Here is a 12,339-nt window from a genome sequence, read left to right on the forward strand (position 1 = left end):
TTAAACACTGTTTCCTCACATCACCAAATCAGAGAAGAGCATACTGCTTGTCATTTGTCAAAGTTTTTAGAGCTGCAGGTAATGGCTTGCTTTGAAAAGGTGTCACTCAAACTTGCATGAGCACTGTGCAGTAAAGTTGCTTTGTATTCTTCTGTGTTTTTAGAATCTACTCTCGATGCCAATAGCTGACAGACAAACATTCTTGATCCATGACCTTCTATAAATATTTTGTGGAAATGGGTGGCTGTCCATCCCAACAGTCACTTGGTTCCTTTAAGGACACATAAGAATCAACACTTCACCGGGAGGCAGGAATTTGTTGTAGAGATATATGGCTCAGTTTTAACAATGTGAGCAAATCCCTTAACCCTGCCTATATCCTTAGCAATGTCCAAAGACTGAAGTGTCTGTTGCAGTAACAACTTGTGAAGAATCTCTTTGCTACTCATATGGCCAGTGTGGAGACTTGTACCATTATCAAATACAAAAGCATAGTATGCCTTCACATGCAGATAACCAGCAACGAAATTTGGTTCCCCGAGTGGTTCTACGCCACTTAACAGTAAATGAAAACACTTTAAATAAGCAGGTTCAGATAAGGTAGTGTCCAACATTAATAGCCTATGTCTGTCCTCCCTCTGTGTTAACAAGGTGAGTTAACGGAGTTACCACTGTATCATGCAGGTGTGTAGAAGCTGTACAATTCTATCAGTACTAACAGCAGCAACTTCAGCAGCAACTTCCTGCCACTTCACTAAAGCAAGCATTGACAAAATAACTTAATTTTATGTAGTGCATATACTGCGAGATTCTCTCCAGCATGCCCGGGTTCTTTGCAGTGATTTTGTGGAGATTCACAACAGTAGCCAAGTTTACCTGGAGGATTTGTATTTGCTGTACGTTTCTGTATTGATGCATTATTTCTCATGCACTGTACTTTGAATGCCACCTGCTGTACAGCTTAGGCAGCAACCTCTGTATTCCAGTTGCCCCTCTACTGCCATTGTTGACAATTTTACTAGCAACAGGTCTAACTTTTTGAAACATCAGGAATAGTGGCACATGGTCTTTCCACCCAACCCCCCACCCCAAACTTGTCTCAAATAATTTAATGGGCTATACTGCCAAATTAGCACGCAAGTGTCAGCTGTCAAAACAACGATGTACTTTCTTTGTCCACGTGAAAAAGCTTATAGCATGCAGCCTACCCTATTAGGTTTCAAACAAATGTGGGATGCCCCCTTATGCCATTTACAAACAAGCAGGCTATTTTACTTTTTACAGCACAAGATCAATGGCAAGAGTTAGATCGATCAGCGTGCTGCCAGCCCTTGGCATTTATTTGCTTGGACAGGAGGTCTGTACAATTCATGGAAAAGCTTAAATTTTATAGCATTACAAGTCAGGGACATGTAGCTGGACAAACTCACCGGAGTATAAAGATATTCTCACTGCTACTGCGTTATAGTTGTGGCAGCTTTCTCAGGAATAGACAAGTGCAGTGCTGAGAGACGACACCGCTGCTACGCAGCTAGCTGCTGGTGTGCAAGATCTCCACTTTGTAGCTGGTCACCTCGGATCTTTTGGAAATAACATCTTAAAACATACAATTCTGGACACCTTCACGACAGAAGCCAGTAGTTGAATGATGCTGGAAACGGGTGAAAAAAAATGTTTTTCTGCAAGCAGCAGCAAAGGCCTCATGCAGCACCCTGCCAGGACCGTGCCATCTAGGATAAGGTGCCTGGCAGGGAACCGGCCCCTGTGAGGCTGCAGCGACTCCCAGACGGGCAAGGAAGCACTGAGTGGCAGGGAAAGTCTTTGGTGCCATTTCTGCCGCGCGTGTTACCGTTAAATCAAACTTTCTCCATGGGAAAAGCATTTAGGTCAGTAAGAAGCAGCAGTGGTACGCAGCTGCGGGGGTCACCTCAGGAAGGCCTGCCTGGGTTGTTGACTGGCGAGGCTGAAGGAAGTGGGTTTATTCGCCCCAGAGAAGAGGAGGCTGAGGGAAGTCTGTTTGCTGTCTGCCACTACCTAGAGGGAGGGTATAGACAAGATGGAGCCAGGCTTTTCTCAGAGACGCAAAGGGAAAGGGCAGGAGCCAACAGCTGTGACTTGCAACAAGGGAAATTCATGCCTGAGCAGAGGGTTGGACTGGATACTGCCGGAGGTCCCTTCCCACCTAAATCTTTCCGTGACTCTCTTTTTTTCCACTTTGATAGAGACAAAACCAAAAAACTGGCAGACAAACTTAAATTATTAATAGAACTATGAAGTCCAGGTGTGCTAGCAATACAAACTGGAAAGGAGATCATTTCTTCAAGAAGCCGCTCGGTCTCGCAGTGGAGTTTATGCCCACAGCAAAATATACAAAAATTTCCGATCCCCATGTTTTAAACAGGTAGGGCTGCTCTGACCATTTCTCCACGCAGTGATGGACAGAGCACTACTTTATTGTTTGGGGAAGATGTTCTTACATAAGTTATTTGCAAACAGGGTGGATAGGAGAGCTATGAACTCATGATTTGTCTCTAGGGCCTGGCACTCTGGAGAAAGTAAATCTATGCTCAATCCAGTCTTTAACCTGCTCCTAATCCAGAACCAATGAATGCCACGTATATTCCACCTTACTAAAATCTTAATAATAAAATTCATGTTAGTTTAACTAAAAGTTCATTGTCAGTAGGCCTGTTTTCATTTTTCTTTTCCTCAGCCTTCCTCCTGGCATGATGGGTGGCACTGGAAACACACCGTTACTCACAGGATTCTGAAACTGGCCAGCCCCTCAGCTGGGAAAGGTCTGGGCACAATCCCATGGCACAAAAGCAGGAGGCCTGTTTGCCCAGTGACTGACTGATGATTACAGAAGAGGAGCACTACTATGTGTGCATTGCAGGGAAAAGCCTTTCAGCTCCCCAGGCATTTGTACAATGCAGTCAGGACAAGACCCCCCCCACTGATTTCTGCAGCGAATTTCTGACAAGGTATTAATTCTGTGATCCCACTAATGGGAAGAGGGGACAGAAATGAATGCAGATCTTCAAATATGACTATAGAACTGAGTCAGTAGGTGCCAAACCAAGGGGAAGCAGACGGCAAGGTGGATATGGTGGATAAGTGAATAGGAAGCCTTTAGCTTCAGTAGATACTGAATTCCATCTGACTTAATGGGAAGATGGTCAATGGATGACTTTTTTTTGCTTTGTTAGTTTCAGTAGAGGCCGGCCTGTGAGCCAACAAATACTGGCAATATACAAGAGGTGACTCTCTCCCCCCAAAGACTGAATACGAGAAACTAAAATTGTTCTGTAATAGCAGTAGGTGATGCTTCTAAATGCCTGCACTTTTAATCAGACAGCAAGAAACTGAAGAATTCCTTTCTTTCTTTTCTCATGTCATTGTCAGCAGCCTACATCTTGCCCTGTAGAGCCTGGCCCTATATTAATCTGCATCTGTTGCCCTCTCCAGCTTTGGAATTAGCCATAGAAATCTGCACAAATGATCTTTCTCTTGACCTCAGTTGTCCAGGTCTCTTCTGCCTTCTAATGTTACTTTCTGTATGATTGACAACATCTTCAAAAAGAAAAAGAGGAGAGGGAGGCTGCGGAGAATCTCCCCACTGCCTTGGGACGGCACAGGGAAAGGGTCACATGGGATATTTTTAGAACAGAATCCAATGGCACTGATGTGAGGAAGGCACAGAGAAAAACACAGCTGTGAAACCTAACACTTGGCTTCATATATACTGAGAGCAGGAACAGCAGAGAAACAAACTGAGGAGACGCAGCAGATGACAAGGGTGAGTAAAAGTTACGTGAGGATAACAAGAGTAAGTGACAAAGAGGTAGTGAACATCTGTGAAAGAAATGGCTAAAAGCGTATACAGGAGAGAAACTGCAAAGGACTGAGCCAGGAGGAGAAAATTTTAATAAAGTGGCCACGTTATGTAAATAAGCAGAGATACTTTAATCACAGAAGGGATCGAAGGATGAGAAATGGCCAGCTGACTCATCAGCACTCTTATGTAGATGATTTGTGACCTTGAAGGGTGACCAGCAACTACCCAGTCTACCATTTCCCTTCATCTCAGGGCATAAGGGCTTCCTAAGTGATTTAGGTTTTGGATTGTGACACTGAAATTGATTTTCTACATCAGGGGAAAACAGCAGGCATTCCTACAGTCTTTGAAGCCAGGTGATGAACTACCATCTCTCTTTTACTACAGACCAGCATGCCCAGAGAGCTGTGACTGCTTTATGTATGAAAACTGACATGTGTGGCATCAGTTTGGAAGTGCTCTTTGCTGCTGTTCACTCACTAAACAAGAAAGAACTAACATGACTGAGTACATGGAGTGGATAGTGGTAATGATGATACTTGATAGGAGTATGCTCATAAAGACAGCATTTGGGTCACTCAATCCCAAAAGTGTCTGGGATCCACTAGAGACACCTACATCCAAAATTACAGTTCCTTGTTCACTTGCTACCTAATCTTTAGAACTGTTCTTCATTTTTCATGTTTTGAGAAATAATTCATCCCTCATCAAGGTTAGTCATTCAGCATTTACTTAGCACTGATGCCTGGATTAGATCCAGCAACTAGTGCTCTCAGTAACTACCCTCTCCTCTGCCTGTGACCGTTAAGGACTCAAGTATATGGTCATTCTCTAAGAATTCCCAAATTTATAGCCACCTCTTTAATGAAATAGGTTGTAGCATAGTTGCCTCCTTATCATAAAGCTTATCTGGGATGTGGGTGACCTGAATTCAATTAAAGAACTAAGCATTTTGGGTTTCTCCATGCAGACACTTGAGGGACACATGCAGCTACCATTTATTACACAATCCTGTCCTGTCCAGAAGCCAAAAAAGCTCTCAATGACAAATATTTGGGATAAATTTATGAATAAATGAAGATCACACAGCACATTGCCTTGCTTTCTCTCCAGAATAGCTATTTAGTAATGTAAAAACGTTTTGTCAAAGACGACTTGCCTTAGCTCCAAGCATTGAGCCCTTTGAACTCAAGAAATCTAATACCAGTTGTGTCTTCCAACAAGCATTCAAGAAAACTGTCACTAGTCTAAATACTCTGACTAGTCTGGTTCTAAACTAAAGAATTTAAAACTCAAAATTCTAGAGATTCATGAGTTTGTTACAGTTACAGAAAAAATATAGCCATTTTCCCCAAGTAGCATACTCGCTATTTCTGCGTTTTTTGCTGTCTCATGCTGTCTTCTCTACCACTGTTTTTGTTTAGTTTTGTAGTATTTCCTTACAGTTCAGTATCTGATGCAATTTGATCAACTCAGAAACCAACTCAGTTTGAATTTTTGATCTCAGAACCCAACTCTTGTTCTCCCTCCACAAACCTGACATGTTTGTACACTGTGCAAGCAGGCCACTGCCATCCCATTATGTCATATGTGAGGCCCAGTCTCAATGCTCCAGTTTTGGTTCTACTCAATCCTGACACTGAGGATGCTGCTTTTTTTATATTGGACTACAGAAAGCCAGGCCAACCGAGATGAAATATTTCATAATCCAGCCTTTCCACTATAACGATTGGCTCCTTCAGCAATGTTAATACTTGACAAGTGATAAATAGCATTCTTAGTAAAACACTGTGGAGCTGAGGGCGCGTGCTTGTGATGTGCCTATGAGGCATTCATTTACATTCATTACATAAGTCTGGATTTGAAATCAAGCTTTCAGTCATAAAGGGCTATTTCGTCACACTAAAGATCATACAGTTCTTCATTCATCTGTAAGGCACTACGCCATACACAACAGCAGCGATCAGCAGCAGAAAATGTTGTACTGAAAGCTACTCTCCTGGTCTTCACCTCAGCTTTATGTTCTCAAAGGCAACCACACTTTCCCCTTAGTAAACCAGGTATTCCAGCTTCCATAAAGAGTCTCTCCATCTTTCTTTGCAGTAGCTCAAAGAAGATGAGATTTCATGTTTTCCTCAGCCCCAACACAGTCTTGTCTCCAAACACTGCTACCAAAACTTTCCTTGCTCAAGTACAAACAGGCCACTGTTCATTTTTAGAGGCTGGGATTCCATTCATGCTGTTCCTTAGGCAATTGTGAGTTTATGATGCCAATTCTCCCTTCAATTACTAAAGGAAGTGGCTTTTTAGATACAGTACAAACTGCTACCTCAGCTTGTCCAGAGAAGTATGAGGACTCATGAGATGCAATAAATCTTAGTTCTCCTAGTTGGCAGCAATCTCTTAAAGTACTTAAACCAGAAAGTGGGGCGAGAGCCTGCATCCAAATACCTATAAAACAAAGCAGTGCAAGACTCCACTGGGATATGCCCAAAAAATGCCATAAAGCAACACGCTCTGTGCTCTCCTAGCACCCATTAACACGCAGCATGGCAGGATACCAACCACATCTTCTGGGAGCTGTAGCAAAGGGCAGAGACAGGTTTCGGTCCCTTATCTGTGGTTGTCTGGAAAAAGGAAACTCATTCACAACCAGCAGTTACGTTTCTATACAGCTCTGCAGACTAGGCGTCCCTACAGACTCAGCCCTGAGTCTCTACAGCATTTTTTACTTTGTCTGGTGAATTCAGTGATGTAAATCCTTCACCCATAGTTTTAGGAACTATTCCCATTTTCATACCAAGAAAAGGAGAATATGGCCTCATTCCCTCTTGGAGGAGGACACTACTGGGACACGTGGTCAGGCCAAACTCTCACAGATTCTTCCTAATACAAACACGGAAGGTTATTTGTAGGCAAAGAAAGTGTTTAGCCCCTTAAGCAGAGAAGGGAACAGCTATTTTGTAGGAAACATTCTGTTCTCCTCAAGGTATCGTACTCACCAGAGTTTGTTGGTATCGGAACGCTTTTGTTGGAGAGGCATCCCCAGTCATATCCCCAGAGACACCGTCCTGTGGAGTAGGGGTTGTTCAGGGCAATGTCTTCCTCCTCTGCTCTCCACGGCAAAATCATGGAGCAAAACAGACGCAAGGCTTCAGCTAAAATCCCACAGAGCACCCTGAGAGAGAAGGTTACTGGTGAGGGAAAGACAGAGAGGGAGAGTGTAACCAGAGCCTCCCTGCCCCCTCCTGTTCAGTCTGTGCTTGGACTCAGCAGCCGCTTCCCTGCTTTAGTATCTCTCTGCTGGCCTGGCACCAGGACAGCTCAGTAAATTAACAGGAGGTAAGGTTTCCCTCTCCTCTCTCAGGCAATATTCTTCACTGCATTTGGAAGGGGTAAACAGTGGGACCACAGAAAGAATGGGGGCTGATGACAGAGAAAGACTAGGGAAGAAGAGGATGGAAATAAAAAATTACCAAAATTAGAGACAAGAGAACCATCCTGCAACTTGAGTAGGATTATTCCTACAACCTGTTTCAGGGACAGCTTGGTGAAGTGTCAGCATCTGAGAGTGCAGGTCCTACTAGCAGGCCTTGGAAGGCTATTCCTTATATAAATTACATGGTGTCCTCACATTCAACATAATTTTTCTTAAAGCATACTCATTATTGCTGATTCTCTGGCCACAATACCTCACCACAAATAAACAGGCTTCCTCACAGTCTTTGTACCTTCATGAACCTTCATCCACTGCATAACCAACACTCTATCTTTTTCATACACAATCACAGAATGATTGAGGTTGGAAGGGCTCTCTGGAGGTCATCTGCTCCAACTCCCCTGCTCATGCAGAGCCACCTAGAACCAGTTGCCTAAGAACATGTCCAGATGGCTTTTGAGTATCTCCAAGAATGGGGACTCTGCAGCCTCTTTGGGCAACCTGCTCCACTGCTCAGTCACCCTCACAATAAAACTTTGTTTCCTGATGACCAGAGAGAGCCTCCTGCATTTCCCTTGTGCCCGTTGCCTCTTGTCCTGTCACTGGGCACCACTGAGAAAAGCCTGGGTCCATCCTCCTTGCACTTTCCCTCCAGGTGTTTAGGTACACTGACAAGATCCTCCTGAGTCTTTCCTTCTCCAGGATGACCAGTCCCCGCTCTCTCAGCCTTTCTTCATATGTGAGGTGCTCCAGTCCCTTCATCATCTCTGCAGCCCATTGTTGGAGTCTCTCCAGCATGTCCGTATTTCTCTCGTATGGAGGAGCTCAGAACTGGACACAGGACTCCAGATGCAGCCTTGCCAGAGATGAGTAGAGGGGAAGGATCACCTCCCTTGACCTGCTGGCAACAGTCCTCCTAATGCAGCCCAGGATACCATTAGCCTTCTTTGCTACAAAGGCACATTGCTGGCTCATGTTCAACTTGGTGTCCACCAGAACCCCCAAGTCCTTTTCTGCCAAGCTGCTTCCCAGCTGGGTGGCCCCCAGCATATATTGGTGTTGCTTCTCCCCAGGTGCAGGACTCCACATTTCTTGTTGAATTTGATGAGATTGATTCTACTCAGCACTTGTCAGACCACACCTGGAATACTGTGTTCAGTTTTGGTCCCTACTGGAAAGGGTCCAGAGAGGGACCACAAAGATGATCCAAGGACTGGGAAGCCTGCCGTATGAGGAAAGGCTGAGAACTGGGTTTGTTCGGACTTGAGAAAAGAAGGCTTAGGGGAGACCTTATCACCATGTTCCAGTATTTAAAGGGTGGCTACAAAGATGGCAACTCCCTTTTTACAAGGAGTCACATGGAAAAGAGGAGGGCTAATGGATACAAGTTACTCCAGAAGAGGTTCTGATTGGACACCAGAGGAAAATATTTCACAATGAGAACAACCAGCCATCGGAATAATCTCCTCAGCGAAGGGGTGGATTCCCCAACTTTGGACACATTTAAGATTCAGCTGGGCCATCTTGTCATCCCCAGGGTGCTGGGCCATCTTGTCTAAGACTGTGCTTTTGCCAAGGAAGGTTGGACCAGGTGATCCTTGAGGTTCCTTCCAACCTGGTATTCTATGATTGGTGATTCACGAAGTTTCAACTCTTAATGATTCTTTTTTCCATTTTCTTTCTATTTTTTCCCATCATCCTCAGAAGAGAATGTCAAGTCTTGAAATATTTTGTGACAGACAGATACACCAAAAGAATACATATTCTAACATCTAACTATAGGTCATTTCATTCCTGAGAACTACCTTAAAAAGATCTCATGTTTTCCTCTTGTGTTAATGTTGGCATTTTTTTCTTATTCTCTAACTGAAAATGACATGGGAATAAAAAAGACATCAAAAAAGCTATGCTTAACACTATTTGTTATACCTAAAACCAGACAAAGCTGCTCAACAGCACAGCCAGGAAGGGGTCATGGCATGTTGAGGATCCTGGAACGTCAGTAGGAGTCTGCGGGACTATGCAAAACTTGTTAAGGAAAAGAGCTGGGGAGGAACAAAGTGGGAAATAGATGTAAAGGGGCCGGTTTTGTGGAAACGGAGGCTGGTCAGTGTGCTTGTCTGACTGAGCACTGCTCCTGATCACCAGTCCGTCCTATCTCCTCATCAAATCCTTTCTTCACTATCTTTCCATGAAATCTCACCGTCCCGTGTAGGTGAGTGCTGTCAGAATGAGGTGCCAGCAACTGGTGAGACTGGTGCGGAAGGCGAGGTGGCTGGCCGTATTTACGCTTTGACTCCTGGTAGCACCGAAGCTAGGTGCTGCTGAAGGCATTGCCTTATCTGCTGCAGCCTGTGCAGCCGGCCACATCAGCGTCCTCCGCACATCTGCCCGTTCCTGAGAAGCACACTCGGCCTTGCTACTGTTGGAACCTGCAAACGGAAAACCAGCCTGGGATGGAAAGCCTGGGGTTTCTGGGCTGGGCAGGAGAAAAACCCAAGCCACAGAGCTGCTAGAGGCAGCGGCAGCTCATAACATCCCTTAACTATGTAAAATCAACTTAGAAAAGTTAAGCCTATGCTCCGTGTGACCTTTTCCCTTTGCACTTTAAGTCACTTTACAAATCACCGAATACAAACAGCTAGCTAGCTTGTGGCGGCTTTTTTTTTTTTTGCAACCTGAATATAACAGATCCAAATCTAAGTATTTTCTCAATGCAGCACGATGCTCACCTTCGTCAGGGCATGGTTTCTATAAGAGGTGTTACTGTTTCTCCTTACTTCGCAGCTGAAAATCAGAACTTTTAGGAGTGACAAAGGAAAAAAAAAAAAAGTTAAAAAATCAACAGCCTAAACCACAACAAGTCCAGTTATTTTTCTTAAACTGGAGAAATCTGAATACAACTCTGAGCTCTTTGAAAGACGTAGTGAATTACACAGGAGACGTCTTAAGAATTTGTGTATGCAGGCCTAACAGTTTATACAAAACTACAGCCTGGAGACTGAGTTATACATAACAGTGACCATAAACAAGGTACCAAATGCAGACAAATGGAAACAAAAGAATATAAAATCTTCACCAGGGAGAATTCTACGAGTAGAATTGCCAAAAGCAGCACCACTGGGCCAAATTGCATTGAGCAGGACTTAGTACTCGTGCCTAGCTTAACGGTCTCACTGAGGCTGCTGACCTTGTGACAACGATTGATTATAACCTATCTCGAGATTCTTGTTTCTTTCCTTTCCTTTGAAAGAAACTGTTTTCTGTACGCATGCGCACACACGCGATCATCTTCACTACACATCATCACTGTGAGATGAAGATGATCTATGACATCGCAATATCTTATTGTCTTGCATTTCCTTCTCCTAACTTAATACTTTAGTCTCGCGACGTAGCGAAGAACGCTCATACCCTGAGACGAACGGTAAGAACACATCGCACAACAGAGGTACAGTGTATGTTAGGAGCTTCAGCTTGGCAGAAATTTTATTTTACAAGATGTTTTATAGATGCTTAGCCAAATTTTTTAATGTTTTGGAAAGCATGCCCTCCTTCAATACTATTCTGTACATCCTAATTTTTAAGGAGATCAATGACCATTTTTACGAAGTCAAATTCACTGAGTATCTATTGCTTTTCATGATGCCAAATAGGAAAGCAAAACCAGTTTAGAATTACTACAGTTGTATTAATTTATTGAATTGTTCTACTAATAAATACAGTGTTTTTCACGCAACACAAGATTTGTAAAATACTTTGTCTACATCCTGTTCACTGTTTTCACTCCCTGTCCCACAAACAAAAACTTTTGGCCTTACTATTCTTTTGGTTTTGAGCCAAAATGTGAACCAGTTAACACTTTCCTGGTATCCGAGCTATTAAAGTAATTCCTTAAACTATGCTAGGTAGCTCAAAACTTATTTCTCTGAAAATACAAACATCTTGTTTACTTCACCTTCTGCACTACTGGAAAACACTTTATGCACAGGTAGATGTTGGTAATTCCACTGCTAATGTTAATACCAGAATTTGGTGTTATTGAAAAAATAATGTACTCTTTTCCATAAAAAAGAGAGCTTAGAAGACAGGAAACGCCCTTTTAGGTGTCATGGATGAGACAGAGTAAATGGCAGCTTCTATTGGATCTGGATACGGGGATTTGTTTTAGAACTAATGAGGACAGAGGTTTTACCTCCTTATTTCACACACACTCACTGCCTTTCTCCCAGGTGCATTACCCAGGTCTCAGCTTCTCTTGCCAGCAGTGAGATCATTGCTGGTCTGTGAAGGTGGAACAGAAAGTTGTGTTGGTTCTGTGCTGTGTAGCTGCTTGCAGTTATCAGTCTCGGCCATTACAAGTCAAGGCCTCTGGGCATCCCCAGGTAGCCATTTCCATGCAGATCTGATCCCCTGGATGTTCTTTCGTTTACATGATCTTTCCTGCAGCTGGTATCTTTGCCTTCTTTCTGGGCCCTTCCTCTTTCCAAGACTCCTTTATTTCAGGAACCATTCTTCTTGGCACCAACTCTTCTTTCATAGAATCACAGAATGTTTCTTGTTAGAAGGGACCTTAAAGATCATCTAGTTCCAGCCCCCCTGCCATGGGCAGGGACACCTCCCACTAGACCAGGCTGCTCAAAGCCCCATCCAGCCTGGCCTTGAGCACTTCCAGGGATGGGGCATCCACAGCTTCCCTGGGCAACCTGTTCCAGTGCCTCACCACCCTCACAGTAAAGAATTTCTTCCTAATATCTAACCTAAATCTCCCCTCTTTCAGTTTAAAAACCCTACCCCTCGTCCTATCGCACCACTCCCTGATAGAGTCCCTCCCCATCTCTCCTGTAGGCCCCCTTCAGGTACTAAAAGGCTGCTATAAGGTCTCCCTGGACCCTTCTCTTCTCCAGGCTGAACAACCCCAGCTGCCCCAGCCTGTCCTCATAGCAGAGGTGCTCCAGCCCTCTGATCATCTTTGTAGTCCCCCGCTGGACCCGTTCTAACAGGTTCATGTCCTTCTTGTGCTGAGGACTCAAGAGCTGCACGCAGTACTCCAAGTACTTTC

At 44.0% G+C, this 12,339-nt stretch overlaps 1 protein-coding gene across 1 annotated transcript in view; it reads right to left on the reverse strand.

Annotated features, from left to right (window-relative positions):
• Window positions 1–7,077, reverse strand: part of CLCN1 (chloride voltage-gated channel 1) — a 67,060-nt gene extending 59,983 nt beyond the window's left edge. Inside the window, exon 1 of the mRNA XM_054187092.1 lies at window positions 6,841–7,077. Within this exon, the coding sequence (XP_054043067.1) occupies window positions 6,841–6,891 (51 nt within the window). The 5' untranslated portion in view covers window positions 6,892–7,077. The remainder of the gene's footprint in view (window positions 1–6,840) is intronic.
• Between the last annotated feature and the right edge of the window lie 5,262 nt (window positions 7,078–12,339).

Source organism: Rissa tridactyla, chromosome 1 (genome assembly GCF_028500815.1).
Source record: "Rissa tridactyla isolate bRisTri1 chromosome 1, bRisTri1.patW.cur.20221130, whole genome shotgun sequence".
NCBI classification, from domain to species: domain Eukaryota; kingdom Metazoa; phylum Chordata; class Aves; order Charadriiformes; family Laridae; genus Rissa; species Rissa tridactyla.